This window comes from Rhodamnia argentea, chromosome 9 (genome assembly GCF_020921035.1).
Source record: "Rhodamnia argentea isolate NSW1041297 chromosome 9, ASM2092103v1, whole genome shotgun sequence".
Taxonomy (NCBI): domain Eukaryota; kingdom Viridiplantae; phylum Streptophyta; class Magnoliopsida; order Myrtales; family Myrtaceae; genus Rhodamnia; species Rhodamnia argentea.
This window is the reverse complement of record NC_063158.1, coordinates 14,487,407-14,513,257: the sequence shown is the minus strand read 5'-3', so window position 1 is coordinate 14,513,257 and position 25,851 is coordinate 14,487,407. Positions and strand designations below refer to the sequence as shown.

Genomic DNA, 25,851 nt, shown 5'->3' with positions numbered 1-25,851 from the left:
AAACTTCACATGAAGATGCTTAAATACTGACTAGCTTATTAGATCTGGCTTGTGGGAAAAATCAGTAACCAACCCTTACGGCATGATATACTTTTTGCTTGGAGTGGAATGGCAACAGCATAGACCATTCTGCTGAAAAGAATCACATTTTTGACTGGAGAATTTGACAGCAAAAGAGACGTGATGCAAATGGCACTTGTATAGATTGTTCTGTACATGTCACTAAACAATCTATGCCCATGGGATTATCTTGGTACTGCTGGAGCACATATGTTACTTCTCCTTGGCATCACCACTCAACTTCTGTCCGTCTCCGTCCCTCCCTCCCTCCTTCCGTGATGCAAAAGGCACTTGTAGATTGTTTCATATATTCTCCCAGCCTTGGGCTCTCAGAGAAAGAATGTGTCACCAAACAATCTATGCCCAGGGGATCATCTGGTACTGCTGGAGCACATATGTTACTTCTCTTTGGCATCACACTCAACTTCTGTCTCCCTCCCTCCCTCTCCCTCCTTTGTAGCTTCTCCTTTCATCTTGCTCACTTTTTGCCCCTCTTCCCAAATATTACCTCTCTTAAGTTTCTTCTCTTCCAATCTCAACCCCCTGAGATACTTAAAATGATTAAAGCCATAAACGCATGCGATCAAAAGTTGAAAGAAGCACCACCACCTAAATTAAAGTTTATAAATTTCAAAGGCGGAGACAATAAAACATTTCACATAAATTCCATAAGAAGCTCCATCACCTCTTTAAAGTTAAAGCCCTAGCTAATGCATTTGGCGTACCTCATATTCATACTACGATTCACATAACAGAAGTTCAACAATTATATGACTAAACTTTTCAAAATCAAAATGATATCTTTTTTCCTTACAAAAAATTAATATGGTGACTGAAAAACCAGAGAAAACAATACGACCAGGAAAGGACGTAGTTCTTACTATTGAAGTGCCGCTGAGGACTCTTTCAATTGAAAGTAAAATCTTGTGATGGTTTGCTATTTTACTTTGGAACTAGAAGACAAAAATAAGGTATAAGAATAAAATAACATAGAGGAATTACAATCCAGCAGCTTCAAAGGTTTGAGATTTTTAGAGTCAAAAAATGAAACTGAAAATGGAAATAATGTAAAGTCCACCACCAGTCTCGCGTGAATGGTATTAAGTAATGAGGTTCTTTTGTCTTCTCGTGAATTTTGGGGGATCGGAATACAGGTAAAGGAAAAAAAAAAAAATTTACCAACTTAAAAACTTGAGGGCATTTATGCCTATTCGTTATCTGGGGTGTGTACAGCCAAAAGAGGTATGGTATTAGCACGAGCCCTAGGGTCTATGAACCTAGGTAAACAATCTCGGCCATGAGCTGATGCATCCATAACTAACAAGCTAACTTATCCTCCACGTGCATTAGAATCAGATGAACAACTGATAGAGCTTGTGTGACTCCTGTCAATCTTTAGTGCTTCCATTAGAGTAGATGCCTGATAGACACCAATTTGCATTTTGAGGTAGCACATATTGTACAAAAGCTCGGAATGCTTGCTGAGATTGATGATGACAAAGGGCCATTTTCCTGAAATCAGTAGCATCAATGTTTCTGAATCACGTAAAGATACCAAGCGAAAAACAATTTGTCCATTCTATGAGGACATATACCTTAAATAGTTTCTTTAATAAACAAGGTAACGAATGTGTTTCTGTATCAAGTTAAAAATGTAAGTGAAATTCAGAGGAAACAGAATGATTTGTAACAGATACACCAAAAGGAAATATGCCTTTTCAGGAAGGATGGGGGGAAAAAAGAAACCAATCACATCATAGATGCTAAATTCACTTCGGTAAGAGTTGGAGCTAGTTTTCACTTAACTACTCGACAATGCAAGTTTATCAAACAATCCTCCTCACAAGGTTTTCTATAACTGAAAAAAGGAAAAGGCAGGGAGGATATGCACCTAGGCCTCCTTTGTTCAGTGTACCAATGGCTCCACAAGTAGGGCATGCACCTAGGCATTCTTAGTTCCGTGCTCCATCGGCTCCACAAGTAATTTTTCAACGTAACTACTAGTAGCAGTGACTAAAGAATTAACAACTCAAGGGGAAGCAGCACATCAGATACTGAGAATAAGAAATCCTTGCCTGAGGTAGACAATGCGAAAAATGAAAGAACTGCGTATGGACCATACCAACATGTTTGTGCAGTAGAGATACCTTGAAAAATTTTCAATGACTAATTTGCTGATGCCTCTTCACCAATGCACTCGATCATCTGATTCAAGAGTGACTACATAATCTAGCACCTTTTGCATTTGGTGCCCAAAGACTATTACCTATTCCTGTATGAATTTGAAACCTCTGAACTATTCAGAGTTCTTCAAGAAACACTTCATAGAAAAGTGCTACTTCCAAGGAAAAAAAACTGAAGCAGTTCAAGGATTCTTCAATCTCACAGAATGACCTACATGAAAAAGGTCATATTATACACATCTTCACTGCCAAAGTCAAAAAGTGCTATTCATTGGCTGCATCTTCTTAATGGCATGAAATGACACAATGGAAGTGAGAAAAAGTATATATGCCAGTAGAAAGCCTTCAGATTATTAGCCCTCGTATCTACATGATGGGTCAGCTAAAAGTCCAGAAACATGTTCAAAAGTGAAGATATAGGCTTTTAAAACATTGAGCGTGGACTAACCTGGTGAATTTTCTATAGCCCTCATGATCAGAATTCCAATATTTGTCCAAATTTTAGGAATTGCTTAATAATCAATCTGCAAAACAGGGATTACACAAGTCGGTCAAGCATCGACAAATACAGGGCTTAAAGCCGTGATCAAAAGTATGAAGATGAAATTCATTTAAAGAGGACAAGAAGTTATCAAATTCAAGAAACATAGAATTAGAGCCAACAATTTAATTTTGGTCATATAGTGTAAGATCTGTAACAGCTAGGTTTCTGCATAAAGTTAACATGAAATGGTTTAGTAACCATGGCACGAGCAGCAGAAGGCTTCCAAACATTTTGGTCTGAAAGACTCCTCCAATTCAATTTTAATTGCTGCAATTCATATAGTGTAAGACTGTAAACAGGTTTCAAAAGTAACAAAATGGTAGAAAAAAAGGCAAGAAGGGGAGAAGGCTTCCAAACATTTTGGTCTGAAAGACTCCTCCAATTCAATTTTAATTGCTGCTTAATGTCACAATTACTATTAGCTATTCAAAAGTAAATAATAGACCAGATGTGTCCTCCCATATATCTCATGAACTTGGCTGCTCTAGATACTTTTTAATGAGACCATTTTGTCGTCTAGACATGGTGTGCTGCTCAAACAGATTTCAGTCTATCGTCCTACAGAGCTCAATTGATTGAACTTAGGCCAAACTTCACTATCCATCAAGATCTCAATCTGAAGTTATTTCCCCTACACATTTGAACTTTACACCAAATGAATCCGGTCCTTGAAGAGCCCTAGACACCTAATTGTTAGTAAAAGAATATGCTTGAAAAGGGAGAAGCGGGGAAGATTCTGACAATGAGAATGAGCAATATAGCATACATCAGCAGTTAGAACAGAGTATCAGAGAGAACTAACTGAATGATCTAGAAAGTCGTAGCTGGAACAGAGGTCCGCTTTCCTATGAAAGATCCTGACAATGCGATGTTAAATGGCCAATCCTATCCTGAGAAAACAGGGCACCTAGTAGTTTATATACTGCTGGTTGGAAAACAAAACATCCGATAAGTTGCATACTTCCACTAGATTCATCACCGAGAAGTCATCGCATCAATCATTCAATTCATTTCTAATGGGAGACGAAGAGACATAACATCACCAGAATCCCAAATCTGAAATGCACACTTCCTGTATATACTGCAATTAAGCTTTACAGGCATACCTGGCTTATACAATTGTTGACTAAAATTTGCCACGTATAATGATTGGGCAAAAATCCACTCTCTATTCCACCTTGTAGGAATAAACATGCAGCCTCAAACAACCCCTCCTTGCATTGCCAACTGATCAAAGTGTTATATGTAATAACATCTGGGCAAATTCCTTCAAGTTTTATTCTGTCAAACAGATTTAAAGCCTCATGCATGCGGCCTGCCCTGCATAGGCCATTCAGTAGGCTGTTATATGTTACAATGTCAGGTGTCAAGCCTTGGTGAATCATATCCCTTAAAAACTCAAGTGCTTCTTGTACTCTTCCAGTTCGACCAAGGCCATTAATCAAAATATTGCAAGAGATGTTATTGGGATGAAGTCCTTTTCTGGTCATTTCTTCAAATAATCCTAATGCTCTATCAATAGCACCAGCCTGACAGAGTGCCTTAATCAGGCCATTATAAGTGATATTATCAAGAGGGCACCCTCTAAATATCATTTCATTTACAAGTTTAAGAGCTTCTTGAATCTCATTTCTCTTTAAGAAGGCATGCGTCAATATATTATAGGTAACCGTATTAGCAGCCACTCCTGCTAGTAACATGTCATGGTACAATCCCCAGGCCTGTTCCACCTTATCATCCTTGGTCAGTCCATCTATTAAAGAATTGAATGTATATATGTCAGGCTTACATCCTTTGTCTGTCATTTCGTTGTACATTTTCAGGGCTTCAGCAATTCTTCTTTCCTTACAAAGAGCGCATATGAGACAATTGTATCCCACTACATTCAGATTGATTCCCTTCCCTGTCATCTCAGTCAGAAGACAATTAGCTTCATTTAGGTAACCTAGTTTGCAGACTGCATCAATCAAAATTGTGTATGTAACCACATTTGGCTCGCAACCATTATCTTCCATCCCATTTATCAAATCCCGTGCAGAGTGCAAATGCCCCTTCTTACAAAGTCCATAGATTAGTATGTTGTATGAGAAGACATCAGGCTTGTGGGGACTATCCAAAAGGCAACAGAACAGAGACTTCGCTTCATCAAATCGTCCGTTCATCACATATCCACTCAACATAGTATTAAAAAGCACAACATCTGAACTGGGTATTTTGTCCCATAAAGCCCTCGCTTCATCAACTTTTCCCACCTTGCATAGAGCATGAATCAGAGCCCCATAAGTGAAACCATCAGGGGCAAACCCTCGAAGAAGCATGCGGTCAAACAGTTTAGCTGCCTCATGAATCCGGTTGAACTTACACAAACTGCCTAAAATGTCATTGAAGGTCTGAACATCAGGTCTGCAACCCATAAGGAACATCTCATCCAGTAATTTCAATGCATCATCAACTCTTTCCCTCTTGGAAAGTGCATGAATAAGAATCTGGTACACTGCCGAATTAGGCACACAGCCATGTCTTGTCATGTCCCTCAATAGAGATAATGCCGAATCCACCTCATTAATAATGCAAAGGGCCCTCATCACCACAAAAAAAGTATAAACAGTAGGAGAAACTCCTTTACTCAACATCTCATAGTAAACATTGGGTGCAACATTTGGACAGTTCTCAGCTACTAGTATGTCCAAAACAACATTATACGACCTAAACGTTGGTTCACAAGAATAAATACTTCTCATATCCAAGAGCAACCTTGTAGCTTGTCCAGGCAAACTAGCTCTTCCATAGTGCTTCATAATCATTAGAAAAAGGGACTCCCTAAAAGTAATCTGTTCTTCTTTCATTTGCAACAAAAGTCTATCAATAATCTTAAACTCTTTTGCCGCACCCAACTTATCAATCAAGATACAGTATACATCATATGTGTGGGAATAATTCTTCTGGGCACCTGCCCGCTCAAATAACTCCATCGACATCGACACATCAATCGGAAGCACAAGCAATTTGCAAAGCTGATAGGGTGAAATCCCCGTAAGTGACTTTCGTAGTTCTTCCAAATCAAAAGGTTTAAGTAACTTCTCCCACTCCGTCTCCTTCTCTGAATGTGAATCATGTGTGCTCGGAAGAGTCCCAACTGAATTTATTTTCTCCGATTCCGCTGTACAAAGCGAACAACAAGCAGGCTCAAACAGAGACCAAAGAAGTTTTCCCCCCGGATGGAGTGAGTCTATAACTCCTTAACATTACTTTTGGCTATCAGAACCGACAATATGGACTCAATTAGACCAAATGCCTGTGGCTCATACTTTTTTCCTCACAAATATCCACTCAAGCTGTCGTACAAGTTGTTACTACAGGATGCTGCCCCTCCGCCGGCCCATTTATCATCTGAAAGGATAATCAAACGAGCAAAAAATGAGTAATCACTAAAAAGTGTGGATACCAGACCGTCACACCTATTGTAATAGAATTTACATCTGCATAAAATGACTTCAACACGTTTGTTATCAGAGTCCGTAGCCATCAAAACTGCAGTTAAGTCACCCACAAAACCCATGAAAACCTTGCAGATGAATCGAAGCAATTACGAGGATAAACACAAATAAAGCTTGGGCCAAATAAGAAACGAAATTTTCCAGAGGCAACAGTTGAGACGCTTCTGAACCTCAACATCCCAGAAATAGTATAGGCGATTTCTCGGCATTTTTGTCAGCTGATTAAACAGAAGATTTGCAAAATCCGAAAGATTAGAGAGTTCACTCACGGAGAAAAGAGACCGATAAGAGAGGCGATGCTTCTAGGCCAACGACACTCAGACGAGAATCCGATACTGGTCCCATCACGATGAGACGACGAACGTGGCGTCCTTTCGAGAGGAGAAGACGCGTCGACAATGAAACTCGACCGCCGGTGTCGTCATTGGCGGGACGACGACGACGACGACGACGACTTGAAGAGGGTCGATGAATCGGCCGCGTTGTCTGGACAAGGAGGCGAAGAGGGCGTCACTCCCTGAGATGGTGGTGGTCGTGGGTTGCGACCGTCTTGGGCGGCGGAGGCCGTGACGGTGACGAGAATCGTGCGGGGAGGAAGAGAGCGCAAGGCTAGAGTCGGCGCGGCCCCTTGGTGCGATTAGTGAGACATTAACTGCAGTGTGGCAAGTAACTTCCAATCTTTCAACGGCCATTACAGCTCACTCTCCACGGTGGGAATGGTTGATTTTCAATCCGATCTGGTCCCGGTAAGAAATCGGGAAAATTCGAAATGATTTTCGGACAATCCGACGAAATCAGAAGATTATTAATAAAGATGAGCCGAATTTTAACTTTAAAATATTAATTAAAATTAAGTTTATATTTAAAAAATAAAAAATAATAATTGTGGATTGTAAGATTTAACTTTAAAAAGTAAAAAAATTAAATAAAAATGTAATCGATTCGATTCGGATGATCCGGTTTTCCTGAAATTGAGAACCGAATCGAAAATCACCGGTGCCAATTTTATAGAATCGAGAATCGAATCGACATTAGTGAAAACCAAATCAAAACCGACTAATTCGATAGTGCTGTCTTGCTCAATCCTATTTTATAAGTTGTTCTTGTTGCCCGGCCACCCTCTCTCTCTCTCTTTGATCGATCTCGTGCCTGCAAATGTGGAGACCAGATCTTACGCGGCATCGAGCTCAATCAGATCTGGCACCACCACGTCCGGAGGCGACAACCCCTTTCTATAGCTGTCGAGGTCGACATTGTGGTGGAGATCTCAATGGCCATGAAGGAACCATCGAGCTTGAAGCTGCTGAAGCAGCCGTGGTGGCTTTGTTTTGAGGGGGAAGAGAGAGAGAAAGTCCTTTTTTTTTTTTTTTTGGTCAAGAAGAGAGAGAGAGAAAGTTGATGTGGACCATATTGGGCCACCCTAGACATGGCCACGGGCCTGTTTAGGCCCGAAATCGGCCCGTGAAAGAACCAGAACCTGCCCGTTGCCCGGGACCGATGGTTCCGAACCAAATTGGCCCGGCCCCTCATGGGCCGATTCCGATTTAAAAAAAAAAAAGATGCAACATTGGATCTCTGGCATGTCACATTAGAAAAAAATGGTTGATCAACCGTTGCAAAGCCAAGTTAGTGATTAATGCATGTCATGTGTCATAACTTTCGTACGGTGTTCACTTGAGTATTATAACTTTTTTTTTATTCACTTTTTTTTTTCGCTCACTTGAATACTACAAATTTGAAAAATTAATCAGAAAATCTTATGTGGCACCATTGAAACAATTTTTTAAAAATTTTAATAATTTTGGGTATTATTTTAATATTTTAATTTTTAGCCTTTTTTTTTGCTATTTTTTCCCTTGGCCAGCCAGGGTCACCAACGACCCATGCCATCCACAAAACCCTCGACAGTTGGGCAAGGGCCCCCTCATAAGCGGCTGACGAGGCAACGACAAAGGCTTCGCGGCCCGCCGATCACGAGGCGAGGGCACGAAGGCCCTCGCCAAATCTAGACAAAGGTCGCCTCACCGGTGGTCGGCGGGGCCGCGAAGGCCTTGAACCCCTATGTGAGGGTTTCATGGTCCGAGAGGGTCGCCGGTGACCCTCATCGGCAAGGAAAAGAAAATAAAAAGATAAAAAAAAATAATGAAAAGTCACATCAAAAATGAAAAATAATTAAAAAATTCTCGTAGAATGATTTGCTAGAAATGGCACTCAATTGAACTATTTTAATTCGATGTGGCACTCAAGTGAGCGAAAAAAAAAAAAAACTATGGCCCTCAAGTGAACTCTATTCGAAAGTTATGGCATTATAGGTGAATTTATCCCGACTTGTTACCCCAAATTCAAAACATTCAAAATATTGATTGCACACGTTTTTTCAATGCCACATAATCTAAAAGAATTTGAAAAATGCCACATTGAATTTTTGACATGTCATATTAGCAAAATTGGTTGGGCGGTCATCGAAACAACTCAATGGTACCGTAATCATATGTTTAGGAATTGATATGAATGCACATTTTCAAACGCTTAGGATTTGATTAATATTGGCCAAAACGTTTAGGACTTTTGTTACAATTTTCCCTTGAGCTGCAATAGATTCATCCCAGCTGAGTGAAACAGAAAAAGAAAAAAAAGGAAAAAAATTAAAATTATTCGAAAAAAATACTAAAATATGATTAAAAATTGTCCACGTCGGCGTCAGTGGTGCCACGTAAGACGGCTGGCGTCCACGTCAGCTATTCCGATCAATAGGAATGAATTGGCAAAAGGCGAAAAATTGTAGGACTAAATTTATAAATTTAAAAGGTTGAGGACTAAATAGATTGAATAATTGTCCGTTAACATAGCTCATTCTCACTTGGTCCATGCAAGCATTCCGGAGTCCAACTCAGCAATCTAGCAAAGTATTTCACTGAAAGGACCAGCGGTAGTCACTTTTGCATATGATCTTCATGCTGGTTTTTCCACTTACCATGTCGGGTTATCGAAACTTATGCAAAGTACTCAATCAATGGAATCGAGATTCATATGATGAGGATAGACTTTACGTATGTGCATCTTAACATCTAATGACATTAGCAGTGTGCACTGCTAGTAGATAATTGAGATTATCGGTAGTACCTGAATTAACAAGAAATTAAAATCGACGGACCAATAGCTTACCATGATACTTTTTTCTGCGTATACTTTCTTCGCGGATAACCGAAGCGTACGTGACTCTTTGAGCACTCGATTGATCTATGCCTAATAAGCTCCGTATTCCCTAGGCATAATAAGGTAATTAGCCAGAGGCACAAAGTCCGTGCTCTGGGATTGTAGAGCGGTGATTCGAACTCGTGCCCTCAGCCAAAGACGAGCATTTCTAACTCTTAAGCAACGCAGAGGATCTTTTTCGTTATTAGAAAGGAGAGGGCTCGAAATGGTTGGCGGCAACTTGTGGTTTTAATTTGGCATGAACGCTTTCGTTTTGAAATGGTTGGCTCTCTCTTGCGCTCGAAAGATTTGAAAACCGTCGGCCTGAAGAACCCAAATTGTCTCTCTTTCCCCCCCTTTTTTTTTTTTTTTTTGGTTTAAAACTTGTCCCTCTTGGCAAGCTCATTTTTAGGATCTTGCCTGAGGTTCGGGTGATTTGTGAGTTGGTTGCGTCTGTTTTCAAATGATGCCGTTCGGTCTATCGAAACCCCGAGACACCAACCATGTCATTTGATGCTGCCCGAGATGGCTTGTTTGATATCCAGAAATAACAGAGAACAAATCTCAGAACATCTCCGACAAATTTCGATTTCCTTCTGCTCACCAATCTCGACCTCCCTTGCAGGGAATGGTCGATTTTCGCGAACACCTCTCAATCCTGTTGAATGCATTCACTATAGACCATTTTTGTGCTCATATTACCAGCTTCACATCTTATTAGCTTGAGACTGTGCAATACTAGAGTAAGCGGAGATTAAAACTAAGATGCTTCAACTTAAGTTCAAAGGTGCAAGGAATTGGGAAGAGACCGCATAGTTCATATGTTAAATCACGAAGACAGATGTATAATTGGAAGACTGGCCTACGAACCTTAAACTTTCTTACTTAGAATCTTCTCAATCCAAACTTCTGTTACAAAAGAAAATTAGTCAGGCATCCCCCCAATTGACCAACCTAAAAGCTGAACAGGAAAAGCCAAAATCAAATAACGAAGGTGGTCTTCGGAATTTAAATGAAGGAATTAAGCAAAATAAATATTAAGGCAAGCACGTAGAACCAACCACTCGATACAAAATGAATAAGTGCTGTTAAAGTTTTATTTCGAATAATGAGGTTAAAATAATCATTCAAGTATACCTATTGGTCAAGGGGCATCCATTCTAATTCTAGCTCTATCTCTCCAGATTCGACATTCTGAAGCTTAAGCGAGACCTCCTGCTTCACTTTCCCATCAACTATGTTGACCGTGCTGTCCGTTATGAGGGCATTGTCATGAGATTTGAGCCACTTTCCAATCTGCATGTCTCCGAACATCCCAGCATCTCCAAACGCCATTGCAGATGTTATCATAGGTTGGAGATCCACCTCTGCCTCGCCCATGATGTCATCAGCTGAAAACGTGTCATGATCAAATACCCGCTGCAGAAGTACAAAGATAATCCTCAGTATGGCACAGTGGATGAAAATTTTCTATGGTAATTCTAGTGAAAATGCTTGTGGACAAATACTAGAACATGATTTGCAAAAAAAAAAACACACACACACACACACACATAAATTAAAGTAATTTGTGTGATTCATGCAAAATCATTGTCCAAGATGTATCCAGAGTTACACTTTCAAGAGATTTATAGCAACATGTATTGTGTTCAAAAATAGGATTTAGCCCTCAGTGATCCAGAGATATACAAAATTGTATCAGTAGAGAAACAAGGTAAGTAGAATGCATTCCCTTAACATAAAGCTTATACTGCAGGGATCATATTAAAACCCACGAGAGATGTGACTGTCATGACAAACAGCAGAACCAAATAGAAGGATAATTCTGAAAGAATTCAATCTAGCCATATCATCAGTAAATGCCATTCAGACATCAAATTAAAATGACATGAAGATGACAAACCAAAGAAAGTGATAGACCTGAGAAGTTACAACGACTCAGCTTTATAATGGAAGCAAATTGTAATATTCTGAAGGTATTGGGATAACCAACTAGACTCCTCTTCTCGAGAATTTGCTTCATGGTTGATCTATTACCAAAAGGGAATAAGGTTGACAGAAATTTACCAACTTTAGAGGCCCAAAATCCTGAGGAACGGAGAGCATGAGTTCCTGATTCCAAACTGGATTCAAGTTGCTCTTCACTACATTAGTTTGAGCTGTCTGAAAACAGAATTCACAGTTTGTTAATAACCTCATGCCTTAAGGAAACCTTACCTCAAAAGAAGAACAGGACTACACAAAGAAGCGCACACACAAGTACCAAAACAAGCAGTAAAACATATCTGCCCCCACCACAATTGATGAAAGATTTGGCACTTGCTTGAACCATCATTTAAAGAGATAATTCAAATATGATCTATTGCAGTAATTCATTCAAACAGGATAAGGATATTCAAGGCATGAACTATTGTGTCATAAGTCAAAACAGAGACAGGAACTAACCTGCGGCCCCAGATTCAGGACAACATAAGGATCACTAGATAGCATATCTCTGATGGCTAAATTTGTCCCGTTTATTACTTTCACCTTCAATAAACCAATAAACTCTACCATGCCTTCCTGTAAAAAAGAGTTCGCATCAGAGCAATAACCAACAGCCATTACCATATGAGGCACCAAATACCAATAAAAGAACCATTTGCTTACAAATGATTTAGCAAATCAATAAAACAAACCAGTAATCAAGAAAAGTGGCGCTATGTACGGAAGTTTAGTTGAGCCACACATTGACAAATGCGTAAAATAGATCAGAGTAACCAAAAGTAGAATCTTAAGTATGGTCTCCCTGCATATTATAGATGCTGGAGTTCAAAAAACCCAATAGAAAGACGGGTAATAAAGCTGAATCACTTACAGATTTCTTTGATGAATTTGAACTTCTGAAGCTATCCATAATCTTCCGAGAAAAACTTGATTGAAGAGTGCCCCTTTCGGATGGCCTTGAAGCAATTCGTAAGCTAGGCTTCAAAAATTCTTGAAGCTCATACTTGGATCTATGTAAAACCATACAAGTAATCTTAGAAAAAGTCAAAAGTAGTCCTAACCAGCTTCAACGTCCAAGTAGCATGCAAGAAACACTTCTTGCGATGAGAAGTGAAAGAGTGTGTACTATTGGAAAAAGTTTTGATACACAGATGGTCTTAACGAATATAATAGGTCAATTACATACAAAGAGTGTGACAGACTTGAGCTTTGAGCATGTTATAACCTGATAAATCTCGTTCGTTCCTCATGACTAGCATCTGGTCCAGGTTTTTTAACTCCTTCAGGAATAAATGCCTCATAAATTGAATTTGCAGAAGAATTCCCTCCGACTTCAATCATGGCATCAATCTCATCATCAGACCAATCATCCAGTGTCACAGACAAAACCTGAAACAAAATGAATAAAGCGGTGGATAATTGCGTCTAGAAACTTTCTGCTCCTGTAAAATGACACCAAGTGAAGGGAAACATAAATTTTCAAAAAAAAAAACCATGGTTACAAAAATATAAATTTATGCTATAACCTTATAAAATAACAACACTTAGATTTTGCAAAAGTTTCTGTGTGATTACTTGTAAAAAACATTGCCTAAAGGCTAATTGCAAAGCAACTAACAAGGCAGTCTTCTATTAATATTTGAAGACAAGAATCCAAACCTAGCACAAGTGAAGCCAACAAGCAAAAATCAGACAACTTTCAGCAATGTAATTAGCCAATAAATGCACACCTGCATCTGTTGTATGATTTCAAAAAGTTTGGTGATTCCATTTGTGTGAATGAAAAAATTTCCTAATAGCATCTAAGCGATTTCAGAGGGGACTGATATTAAATACAAGGAACTTTCCTAATCTTCCCTTGATTGGACAAAATTACAAGACCTCTGACAGTATAGAAATAATTACATGCATCTCAGGCTTCATCATTTGAATTTTGCATTCTGTTAGCTGTCACTCACTTCACATAAAAGCCGAAGATGCGGCAATATAAGATGTTAAAACATGTAAAACTGGTTATGCACCATTATAGAGCACATAACAAGGACTATATATACCTTCGAGATGTGAGTTCCCAAACTTCTGTGCACTCCACAACATTTTAAACATATGAAAACTCCAATATTTGATGACCTGCAAATTCAGAGTCAAAGTTTTCTTAACAGTGCTATGACAAAATCCTGTGGCACATAGCATTGAAAGTTTCTAACATGTCATGAGGCAATGATCCCATACTATTCTCCTCTCTGGTTGTCAACTTACCTCCTCTGACTAGCACAATGAAGCACCGTTGAAGTGATCTAGCCCACAGAAAGCAAATCTGATTTCAATTTGAATGTACACTGATTAAGTAGAACTCCCAATTCCATCTCCTTTTTTATGATAATGTTATGCTTAAGCAATATATTTGGCCCACAAAACCAAACCACCGTGGCCTCCAGAGACTGATTTACAATGTTCGCATTATTGAACTATGCAACGTACTCATAAGGCACATTCTCTTAGTGGGAAATCTGTACGTCACGTTATTTGTCTCTCCAGATCTACAAATATGCTCATCACCTAGTTTCAAAGTAAAAATGACATTCAAATGCAATTACAACATTAGCTTCAACTTCTGAAAGTAATTTAGCAACTGAATTAACAATAGGCAGTCGGAAAAGATGACTTTCAAAGAACAAGTAGATGATTGTCACAACTACAGATTCATCTATAATATGTGCACTAAGCTAATCTAATTAGAAGGCTTATCAAGGTTTATTACTAGGACTAGGTCAAATCAAAATATATTAAAACATATGCAAAGAAAAGATGAAGTCTGGAAACTTACGCCCATTTAGGATCAGGAGCACCGCAATCGGCACAAGAGCGGTTATCACTCTGATTTAATAGATCCTTTATTATTCTCTTGCCTGAATGAGGGAAAAAACATCATCTAATAAATTTTCCAGGTCACCATGTGATATCAAAAGCTACCAGCTTCCAAACAAAAGGGATATAGTAAAGAGAATATCATGGCAATTGCGTAAAAGCTGCCATTCTAGTTTGATTTTGTTTCTCCTCAATAATTGGAGTACGGAAATAGCAAGGAGAAGAGTAAGATTATGACCATATAAATAACATGTAAAGTGACTTTAGAAATCTTTGCATAAGGACAGTAAGTTCGACCTTCTAGGGTATCATCCCTCATGGACCGAATTATCAATGGGTCCTCTAATCCCTTCATTCCCAAGCTCAGAAAATGAAGACGGAGAAAGTGCTTGGAAAAGGGGCATGAACGGTAATGGCAACAATGAGTTTCTTCGATAAACAAAAGTAAAAATCAGCAAAGGACACCCAGAGGAGCCAGCCAATTACAAAAAGGATCCCAAGAAAAGAATATACTGCATGAAAGAAATCTACACGAGGAGTTTCTGTACATCAAAATGTTTTCCTAGCACCAAAAGCATAAACTTTCAAACCATCTAGTTCCCACTGCAACGATGGAAAATTTCTTTTCACCAAAAGCTTTTCCTTTCCTCCCTGTCATTACTAACCAAACTTCAAAAGATGGTCAAACAAGCTCTCTCTTACTCAAAAGGAACTTCCCTGCCTTGCCCCCATATCTCCCCCACCCCTGACCATACCATAACCCAATTTAGCCCATGCTAAAAAAGTTGTCTTGATCTTTTTTATTCCAAAAGCACTAGGTAAGTAGAAACTATGCTTTTCTTTGTGCACAGAAAAGTGTAACTTGCTAAAACTCTCTTTATTATTCGAATTAGCTAATACAGGAATCAGACCCTGCCACCACCCACCACAACCTCCCATGGTTGTCCCCCAATGAAAAGCAAAAGACACAGAATATTGTGTATATAAGTTCCCCATGTTTTTCCTAAGAACATGCTTAATTCCTGGTATGGATTAAATAAAGACTGCTCCCAATTACACCATGTCGATATAAGATTCACACCCACTCAGATGTCAAATTGGAAAGATGAGGCTTTATCAGTACTCTGCAAAAGAACTCGAACTCCTCATCTTGGACTTGGCTCAGAATCTAATGATGCATACTATTCCAACAGTTCAGTTGGTATTGTGGTGCTTTTTTTTTTTTTTTAGCAATTCAGGGATCTGATTTTTCAAAGGCTTGGTTGCATAGAATTGCCAACCGAAGCCAAAGTTACGTTCTTCCAACTTCTCCCACCATGACAAGCAATTGATCCCAGAAATTCTTCCATCTTTATCTAATCACTGACAAATGCTTGTTCCATAAGGTGACCATCAATTTTGCTCAGAACACTGACTCAACTGTCTTATTTTGCCATTCCCTTCCAAACAATGACAAAGAGTTACCCTTCGAATTGTCAATCTCACAAGAAAATAAATATGCTGCAAGTGCATAATTGACAATTCAATTACATTCGAGAATTGGTTATTGAACAAAGTTACTGCTCAAAAAAGTTAATGAAGGACACTCTTTGGAAAGAAGCCTATTTGCAGGAGGAAACTGATAATGAAGGAAGGTAATCCTACCCAATTAAAAAGAAAATGAAGAGGAAAAAAGTACAGATTCTTTATTGATTAGGACCAGACCGAGTATCACACACACTTAATTAGGCCATCTGTTGCCACTAAATAATGTGCATCTATGATGTTCTGCTCTACCCTGAAGGCTCTGTGCTAGACTATTCTCCATAACCATAACAGGAGAACCTGTAGATGAGTTTCCCAAACTGGACCAGCTAAGGCCTTTAGAACATGAATGAATTTTATCCATAGCAGAAGCAGTTCCAACATAGGCTCTTCAACCACCGTAGGATTTTAATGTGCAGCAAACAAAACCAACTTCAGTAAGTCTGTGAATCCAATGTATTTCTAAATCTATCTAAATAGCCAAAATATCTGTTTTTAACTCATCGCCATATCATGATCCGAACATGATATCATTATATTATCCATGAGCAATTTGGAGTATCCTTGAACATCTTCCCCATACAGTAGATGATAAATCCTATGACAAAATCACGAACACATAAGATATCCACAATCTCTGATCATGTTCAGTAGTACGCTCATCTAGAAATCAAGCTAGAAGCCATATCAAAGAGAGACGCTGTAATGTACTGTGAGTACCTGAGGCAGGTCTGCCAAGTTCATAAGCACGGTTACTCATTCTTCGAAGAGGGACCGGCAACCATCCAACAAATTCTATCCCCACCACATGTTGCAAGAAAACAATGACACAATGGCGCGGTTTAGCACAACTTTCAGTTCACATTTGAACAGCACGCAAAAGGCAGTAACTGGAAAAATCTCACATAGTTGAGCATGCTGGTACCCAACTATAAGAATACTACAAACTGCCAAATCAACTGACAAGCCCAAAATCCAAACCAAGGAAGTGGAAAATGAAAAATCAGCGGACGAAATCCCGGAAAGTAATGATTGATTATCCTGATAATATAGGTTGGCAACAAGCATTCGAAATGACCAGATATCAAGAAATGGTCAGCAAATTATGTTCTTTCATAAAGCCCATCTTTCACAGGGAGCGAAGAAAGCTGGGGATGGGACATGCGCCGATCAGAAAGCATGCAGCAATTGGTCAAACCATGCGAATAGAACGAAGAAAAATTGTTTCAGAAAACACTGATTGGCATCTTAAAATCGACAAAATCATTCAATCTAGGACGAAGCGAAGGAGCAGACAAAATGCTCGAACGTCGTCCCCTGGAAGTGAAAGATCCAAACGGAGGACAGCGACTCACCTGCGAATCGGAAACGAATGTAAAATCTTCAAAGCTCCGAATCCTCAAAAGTAGAAGACGACGAAGAAGAAGAAGAAGAAGAAGAATCGGATTATGTACAAGGAAATCGACCGGATTCTGAACAGACACGAGGATTGTGGAGAGAGACGAGAGGACAACGCAGGATGATTTTGAACGATGGAGGTGAGAGAAACAAAGCCAGCGGAATTGAAATTTTTTTATCGACCTTTTAAATCACACGCGTGACATACCTCGAGTTAGATTCTTCGTGTCATCAAATGCAAATAACTGTATATCCGAACACTTCATTAAGTTTTAAAATTTTGAGATCGATAAAATATTTCGTGAGCTCGAAATATGGTATAATATATCGTAAAGGCACATTCTTTAAGTATGTACTCGACATTTTTCATTCCGTTCCCCAACCCGACATATCTTTTTAAATCGGATGCGCGACACATCTTAGGTTAAATTTTTCAAGTGATCAAATGCAAAATAACTCTATATTTGGACGCTTCGTTCGGTTCTAATCGACAGAATGATTCACGAGCTCGAAATATTATTTAATACATTATAAAGGTACCTTCTTTCAGCATGTACTTGACACTTTTCGTTGCATTCCCCAACCCGACATATCCGCCTTTTAAATCGGACGTGCGACAATCTCAGGTTAAATTCTGCGCGTCGTTGAATGCGAATAACTTTATGTTTGGACGCTTCGTCTAGTTCTAATCGATAAGATCGGTAATAAATCATGAGCTCAGAATATTATATGCTCGGGACTTTCATCCCATTCCCCAACCCGACAAAGCAATTGAGATCCACGAGGCACATATGAATGTTGACATTGCTGACAAGGACAGATTCCACCTCCCCACTCGGCAAAGTCGCTGACCAAAACCAGCAGTTTTTCCAAGATGCATCGTTGGCCTTCTTTGCGAGAATAATTTATCGTTTGACCGAGCTACCTGGGGAGACGGGGACAGGGGCAGAATCGACATTTTTTTTTTAAGCTGTCGGGGTTGGTGTCCGGACCAACTTTCGATTCGGAATCGATCTTCCACAACTTGATCTTTGATCGGTTGTAGTGCTTGAGTTTTCGGTTTAGTGAATTAGGTTCCTAATATTTTGTCATTAGCTGATCGATGCATTAACATTTCGATTTGACCAATTAAATTCTTAACATTTCGAGAAAGAAGGAAAAAAAAAAAAAGATAGAGAGAAGGTGCAATATGTAGGTTTCTATATTTTTTCTCGCATTATAACAAATGTAATTCACTTCGATCTCTCTCAATTCCTTTCTGCGTGACGTGACAGCAAAACTTTCTCGATAAAATTTTTTTTTTTTTTGTAGTGATTTTTTTTTTTTTGGGCCTAAATTTGTGGTGATTGTAACACGCTTGATTTGAGAATTTTAAGACTGATTTGGGAATTTTGGAAAGAGAATGTTCGAATTAAGTCTTTTTTCTAGATGTAGAAAATTATGCCGGTTCTCACATAAATGCACAATGGCATATGAAATTAGTAGCATTTTCTTAAGGCTTTGTCTATTTATGAAATTAATAGTGAAACGGAGTATATTCGACTATACATTTAACCCAAAGCCCCCTTTTCGTATCACTTTTGAATTTCCCAAAATACCCTTGCAGTATCTATGCTATCTCTTAAAAAGGAAATATCTCCTTTTCATTCTCCATTTTAATTTATTCTATCATCAAAAAAAACTTCTCCAAAGGCTAAAATTATAAAACCCTTCGGAAAACAGAAAACTTCACATCATCTTATATGTCCAAACTATGGCACGACCAAGCAAACGAAAGCCTACTCATATTCAGAGTGCGTTTAGTTTGAGAAAAACTTCATGAAAAAAAGAAAATATTTTTCCTATATTTGATGATACGTGACCAAAGACGTATTCTCGTGTTTGGATCTCATTGGAAAAATGATTTTAATCTCATGACTTTATCTCGTGCTAAAAAAAAATCGAATAAATTATTTTTATGTTTGCTTTCTTTTACTTCTTCTTTCTCCCTCCATTGCGACTAGCCGCGGCGGCCTCGAGTGAGCTCGAGCTTGTTGGCATCAGGCAAAACTCGCCGGCCCATGTCCGTAACAAGTCGCCGAGGCCCAACGACCAGTGGAGGAAGAAGAAAAATTAAAATTTAAAAATTTGAAGTATAAAAAAAGTAAAATTATAAAATAAAAATAAAATAAAAGCATAAACTATTAAAAAATTTCTTGATGAGCAATTGGGGAAACTGTTTTCATCTCTTAGTTTTAGGAATTCACTTTCCTAATTTTATGAACTGCTTTTTTTTTTTTTACTAAGTCATTTTTGGGGAACCGAACAAGTGAAAGTCCGAAAAACACTTTCACTAAAACAAAAAAACGTCAGCTTCATTTGTTTTACAGAAACTAATTGGTTTACAAAACGTTATCGTAAAAATGATCACTTAAATTGCTTAAAAAAAGAATAATATTTTCATCAATAAAAAAATATATTTTATTAATTAATTATTTCAAGCGATACAAGCGATTATTTGTAGGAAAATATATTTTAAATCATTCTTTCGTGGAATAAACGCACTCTCGTTTATGAAATGCACTGGTGCGTAGCACGCGTTGATTCTAGTAACTCTTGATCGAATATAACCCACAAGGGCCAAGGCATGCTTGTCAGTTCATATTCAATCAATCATGTCATTGATTTGCTAAGATCACTTGGATAAATTAGTCTTGTGAAAATGATTTGGCATAGCGCTCAAAAACATGAATTTTCAACGAAGAATTATAAGCGACAAGACCAGATTATGCGTCCACTCTGCACTAACGGGTGACAAGAAAAGCACATATGCTAATTCAATTATGCTTATTAAATATTAGTTTCGAATTGTCGCTATGTACCTACTATTTTTCCTTCCACATATGTTGGACTCCACGTTCTAAATCTATAAGCTAATTTGGGAGAGATTCATTTGAATTCCCAAAGGTCGTTTATAGAATGCAATCAACTTCTTGATCTTTGAATTGTTTCAATCAAGTTGTAAATCTTTTCAAAAAGTGCAATCAAATTCTTTTCATAGGCATTCTTTAAAATTGCATTCATGACACTCAAATATCGACCAAAAGGCATCCTTGATGTGCACTTTTCAACATAATTTTAGAACTTAATTACATATTTTAATAAGGATTGAGGACTCGACCTAATAAAGGGTTTAGAACTTGATTAAATTAATGGAAAGGTTTGGAACATTATTGTACAATGTACATAAACGTTAGGACCTGTGGTGTGTTCTTTCTTAATAAATTTTTAAAAAGCGTGCATTTGGTCCCCCGACCAATGATATTTTTTTAACATGGCATTCGGACCGGGCTCAAGGGCTCGACCCAAGTCTCCTTTCTTGAAAAAAAAAGTTAAAAAAAAAAAGTTAATTGAAAAAATAGAAACAAAAATTAATATTTAAGAAAAGAGGTTAGAAGCACGTCTTAATACAAATGTTTTTTATTTTATTGCTACATTTAGCTTAGTTTTATTTATCTATCATAAATTAACTTTAGGGATTTTAATGAACGCTTTTGATCATAACTTAGGTTTAGATAGACTGATCTTTTAGGTAAGAAATTGGATTCAATTTGAATTTGGCTTATGGGGTTATTGTTCTGTTCTGGAGCTTGATAGCAATGCCATGCTCTATTTTTTTCTCGACTCGTGTGGGGTTACTTTACTGTATTTTACACTTTAACTTTTCATTACTATCCTTGATGGATTTGTCGTGATTGCTATTATGCTTTTGTGTTGTGATTCATTTTCTTAGTTGAATGATTAGGCTACACTTTACAACCACAATAAATAAAAGTGCATTGCATGTACATTTAGAGGGCAAGAGCTTTAGGATTCATAATTTTAATGAAAAGACCGCATGGACACCATGGTTGATATATCAATCAAGTTTAGGTACCAAAAAGACACTAGCTAGATAATTAGTGTAATCAAGTTCTCAATCCTCAATTCTCTAGTTGCGTAAGAAGTGAGATGTCCTCCAGTTTCTCACATGGCTCCTCGCCAGCCATAATAAGCTAGTGGCGACTCCTTATTAAGTTTGGACTTCATAGAAAGATTTATTCCGGTTGTAGTTTCCCAACGTTGCACGAGGTAAGATGGGGAGAATTCAAGGGCTGCGACCCTCCTAAGAGAACTTGTTGGGGACTTGACAGGTTTAGAGGTAATGCCAAAAGCAATTCGATGGTCTCCAAATGGCTCGGGTTCGCCAAAATCCTTACCTCGCATGACGTTAAAAATATCAATTTGAATGAATCTATCCATGAAATCCAACCTGAATAGGAGTGGCCACTAGCCATTTGGAATCGGCTAGGAGCCACGTGAGGTATGGAAGGATACCCCACTTCATACACAACTAGAGATCTAGGGTCGAGGACTTGATTACACTAATCGTCTAACTAGTGCCCTTTCGTTACCCTAATTGTTGCCCAAGTGATGAAATGGTCTTTCTTACCAATTATGAGTCCTCAAGGTCATTTGATGTCACTAAGTGTGAATGCAATTTTTTTTGCTGGACTTGAGGTAAACTTCCTATTTGGAGAGGGAAGGTCAGGCAGGTCAGGAGTTGATATCATGTCCTTGTGAGTTACGGCAACTGGAAGCGATTGATGGTGGAGCGGTTTAATCTCGGTTTAAGACGTAATTTTTGTAAGTTGTCACTGAGGTTTTTAGGGCATGTTTGTTTCACAAAATGCTCGAGGTTTGAAAAATATTTTTTGAAAAATAATTGTTTGGATCGCTTGTAAAAATGAATGAATGCAAAATATTTTTATCACTTTCCAAAATATATAGTTAGACATAAATTGTTATCGATAATGAAAATACTTTCGATAACTAAATTTTCTAAGAGATGTAACAAATTATTTTGTAAAAAATATTTTTCAAATCTTGAATTTTTCATGAAATAAGTGAAGAATCATAGTTAGATCAATGCAAACACAGTCGTTAAAAAAGAACAATGTCTTCATCGAGAACACTACCTGAGCATGGGATCAAAATTTCCGTTAATAATTCAACTCACATTTCATCATTCGAAAAAAACTGCAATTCGCATGAATCAAGTAATTACACAAAAACATCACCAATTACGACTTACCGTGGCTAGCCAATCACACATGATGTATATACATGCCTCACACATTTCGTTATGCGAAATAACTGCAATTTGCATCAATAAATTGATTGCACGAAACAACACTAATTAGGGCTTACCATGGCTAGCCATTCATACATGATGTATATATGCCTCACTAAAAAGTCATCTTCTCGATGCACTTAGGACTTCCTCGCACATCTCATGAAAGGGCTTTTTTCTCATCCATCGATGTGAGATTGGAAACACTGAACTCACTCAAGACATTGCATTCGAGGAGTTGGATTCGCTTGAGAATAGCACACTTTGACCAATCTAAAAGGTCGTTCTAAGGGCTATAATGTCGGCTTGGTTAAGGGTTTGCACGAAGGATATCCATTTTATGGCCATGAAAGAAATATACAATCAAATCTCTATCTTCATCGGCTTTACAAGTCAGAAACCTGAACATGATGGAAAATAATCCTGCCCCGACTTCCTCGAGCAAAGTTTTCAGTGTAGGAACTCGCAGTCGAGCCTTGACATCCTGATCTCAAGAGACTTTGCAAGGAACGTAATGGATGCTTGGGCTATTGGGTAAAGAAATGAAAAGATTCAACAGGCTCGTGGCAATTTACTTTTTCATGCCCCTTGATTTTTATTTTTTTTCTTTCACACTTTTGGATTCAACTTTATCAGACTCCTTGACTCATTCATTTTCATACATTTAATTACGTTGGACTCTCGCCATTTTTCTTTTAACCATTGTCATGGTTAAATCACTTACTTTGGCCCAGTGAAGGGAGATGATCACCGACTGGGTTCAGAAATGAAATCATAGGCCTAAGTTTGGCTATTCAAGGGATAATCAATGTGTAGGTAGAGAGAATCGAATGCTCTTCACCACTTGAAGATGCTTTGAGATTCCGCTTGAGTTCACATGAAGAACATCCACAAGAAGATTGATGCAAGCGAAGGCAAGGATTATTTTACTCACCTTTTCCACCATATTATTTCCACCCCGAATCTCCATTTTTACCCTAGTGTGGGGTGGTTCTTGACATGGCTATTTTGAAACTTTTTCTTTGCTATTTCATTTAGGCTCAAATGGGTTAACAATGTTCACTTGTAGTGTTTAGGATAGAGAAATGAAATGTCTCTCTTCATTTTAGTTCGTATAGCCAACACAAGAAAACCCTCGTCCCCGATGCTAAGTTATATATTGGAAGCATTCTCACTCTCAAGGTGTTTATAGGAAGGGTGCTTGGGATTGGTTTACCTTTCGTTGTCCATTTAACACTTTTTGCTGTCCCTACTGTATCTACTAAATCGAACTTTTTAGACAGATTTTTGAGGAGGCATTCAGTCATAGTTTAACAAACGGTCATAAGCAAAAGCCCTCTTTCGTAATGTTGATTGTGGAAAGATTTGATCTATATGAAGGCTGTAAAGGGTTGATATAAATCAAGGCCCTTTTGACACATATCATTCGAAAACAAAATTGAAAATCATCAATGCAAATTCATCAATGAAAACACAGTCGTTAAAAAAGAACAATGTCTTCATCAAGAACACTACTTGAGAATGGGATCGAAATTTCGGTTAATAATTCAACTCATATTTCATTATTCAAAAAAATTGAAATTCGCACCAATCAAGTAATTACACAAAACATCACTAATTAGGGCTTACCATGACTGGTCAATCACACATGATGTATAATATGCCTCACACATTTCATTATGCGAAGAAGACTGCTATTTGCATCAATAAAGTAATTACACAAAACAACACTAATTAGGGCTTACCATGGGTAGTCATTCATACATGATGTGTACATGCCTCACTGAAATGTCATCTTCTTGATGGACTTGGTACAGAGGCGTACCATTAATGCTGAATAGGTTGTCCGGTCAAAAAGGACTTCCTCGCACATCTTAACGAAGGGCTTTTATCTCATCCATTGGTGTGAGATTAGAAACATTTAACTCACCCAAAGACATTGCATTCGAGGAGTTGGATTCGCTTGAGAATGGCACTCTTTGACCAATCTGAGAGGTTTTTTCAAGGATCGTAATGTCAGCTTGGTTAAGGATTTGCACGAATGATATTTATTTTGTGGCCATAAAAGAAATATACAATCAAATTTCTATCTTCATCAGGTTTACAAGTCAAGAAACCTAAATATGATGGAAAATAATCTTACCCCCAATTTCTCGAGTGGGAGTTTTTCCCGAAAGCCAAAAGCGTTAAGAAACTAACCATTTCCTATTATTATTATTATTATTATTATTATTATTATTATTATTCAAATAAGGATTTGAAGTGCTCTTATTTTCTTAAACAAGAGCTTAAAGTGGATCATGTTTCAAATAAAGGCCCTCTGTACTTTATTTTTTACTTAAATCGTTTTTTTTTTTTTTTTTTTTCCTCATTTTCTCAAAAAAAAAAAGATATGGACCGAATTGGCATGCTTAGGCTCTCTCCTCCCTTTACTTGGCATACTTTGCAATTCAGGCGATGGTATTGAATAAGTAGATCAACAGGCGGATGATCCCTCAAGGCCCCCAGTCCCATTCCTCCATCTCCTCCCAAGCTAATGCCGTTGTCACCAGGCGGCACGCGCCCTAAATTGAGGTTCTCTCTAGGAGGATGAAAGAATTGGTGATCGATGGGTGGGCTTCTGGAGGATCCGCGCTGAAGGTTCCAGCTCCCCCCTCATTTGCAAACGCTGCAGCCTGCGGGGTAACTTACCCAGAATGGAGTTGAGATTGGCCGAAGCCAGCATTGGCCGGGGCCGAGCTGAATTTCTCCATGAGGGAGATTGTGATATGGGGATGGGAGGGAAGGGAAGAGGAAAAATGGAAAAAAGAAAAGAAAAGAAAAGAAAAAGGAGAAAAAATAAAAGAAAATGTGAATGATGAAAATGCCATTCGGTTAGGCTCTTCTTTGAATTGGTTTAAGCACTTTATGCTCTTATTTAAAATAAAATTCACTTCATATCCTTATTTGAAAAAAATGAAAATATTTGAAGCACTTATTTAAAATTTTCCCTTATCATTATCGTCATCGTGATTATTATTATTTTGACAACGTGAACTTATCTTTCAAAAAGTGTCAAGATCGCGGGTTTCGAGAATCGACTTGAAAAGAACGGTCCTGATAAAATCTCATGATATTTCCTTCGGTGAAAATCAAGTCAACGATTGACATGATGATAGTTATGTAATGATGCATGAATTTAATTTCTTTAAAAAATGATGAAGCCATGTTTTTATATGGCTTATTCAAACAGGGGAAGTCATGTATAATGCTGGATTTTTTAAAGTCACAAAATAGTTGAAAGCACGCAGCAATAGGTCAAACCATGCCATCAGAGTGAAGAGAAATTACTTCAGACACATCGATTGACATCATAAATTTAGGGATGAGCAAAACGGATCGATCGGATTGGGAACCGTCAAGACCGAACCGGCCGGTTGGGTCCGGTTCCAAGGGTTCCTTAAA

The 25,851-nt window shown here is 38.2% G+C and overlaps 2 protein-coding genes across 4 annotated transcripts; both read right to left on the bottom strand.

Annotated features, from left to right (window-relative positions):
- Positions 1-1,817: 1,817 nt before the first annotated feature.
- On the bottom strand, positions 1,818-6,493 carry LOC115729160 (pentatricopeptide repeat-containing protein At5g64320, mitochondrial). The gene is made up of 6 exons (XM_048284777.1): positions 6,455-6,493; positions 6,265-6,352; positions 6,118-6,177; positions 3,894-6,025; positions 2,692-2,767; positions 1,818-2,332 (listed from the first exon to the last, which is right to left on the bottom strand). The coding sequence occupies exons 1-5, from the start codon at positions 6,491-6,493 to the stop codon at positions 2,756-2,758; spliced, it is 2,331 nt and encodes a 776-aa protein (XP_048140734.1). The 3' UTR covers positions 1,818-2,332; positions 2,692-2,755.
- A 3,832-nt stretch (positions 6,494-10,325) lies between these two features.
- LOC115729002 (probable ADP-ribosylation factor GTPase-activating protein AGD13) lies at positions 10,326-17,422 on the bottom strand. 3 transcript variants are annotated; one of them, XM_048285119.1, is made up of 10 exons: positions 17,213-17,422; positions 16,578-16,652; positions 14,631-14,762; positions 14,293-14,374; positions 13,520-13,595; positions 12,691-12,854; positions 12,337-12,475; positions 11,925-12,041; positions 11,547-11,642; positions 10,326-10,898 (listed from the first exon to the last, which is right to left on the bottom strand). In XM_048285119.1, exons 2-10 carry the CDS (start codon positions 16,615-16,617, stop codon positions 10,617-10,619), a joined length of 1,128 nt encoding a protein of 375 aa, XP_048141076.1. In that variant the 5' UTR covers positions 16,618-16,652; positions 17,213-17,422; the 3' UTR covers positions 10,326-10,616. The 3 variants fall into 3 exon arrangements, with proteins under 3 accessions (XP_048141076.1, XP_048141077.1, XP_048141078.1); XM_048285120.1 differs by having other exon boundaries at positions 14,631-14,721; XM_048285121.1 differs by lacking the exon at positions 14,631-14,762 and having other exon boundaries at positions 16,578-16,654; positions 17,214-17,422.
- Positions 17,423-25,851: the final 8,429 nt, after the last annotated feature.

Coding starts and splice junctions, on each gene's coding strand:
- LOC115729002 (XM_048285119.1), bottom strand. CDS start 16,617: ATGAGTAACCGTGCTTATGAACTTGGCAGACCTGCCTCAG. Junction 14,375..14,630: donor GAGGGATGATACCCTAGAAG/GTCGAACTTACT, acceptor TCCCTCATTCAG/GCAAGAGAATAATAAAGGAT. Junction 11,643..11,924: donor TCCTGAATCTGGGGCCGCAG/GTTAGTTCCTGT, acceptor TTCTGTTTTCAG/ACAGCTCAAACTAATGTAGT.
- LOC115729160 (XM_048284777.1), bottom strand. CDS start 6,493: ATGCCGAGAAATCGCCTATACTATTTCTGGGATGTTGAG. Junction 6,178..6,264: donor TGAAGTCATTTTATGCAGAT/GTAAATTCTATT, acceptor TTATCCTTTCAG/ATGATAAATGGGCCGGCGGA. Junction 6,026..6,117: donor CAACTTGTACGACAGCTTGA/GTGGATATTTGT, acceptor AGTAATGTTAAG/GAGTTATAGACTCACTCCAT.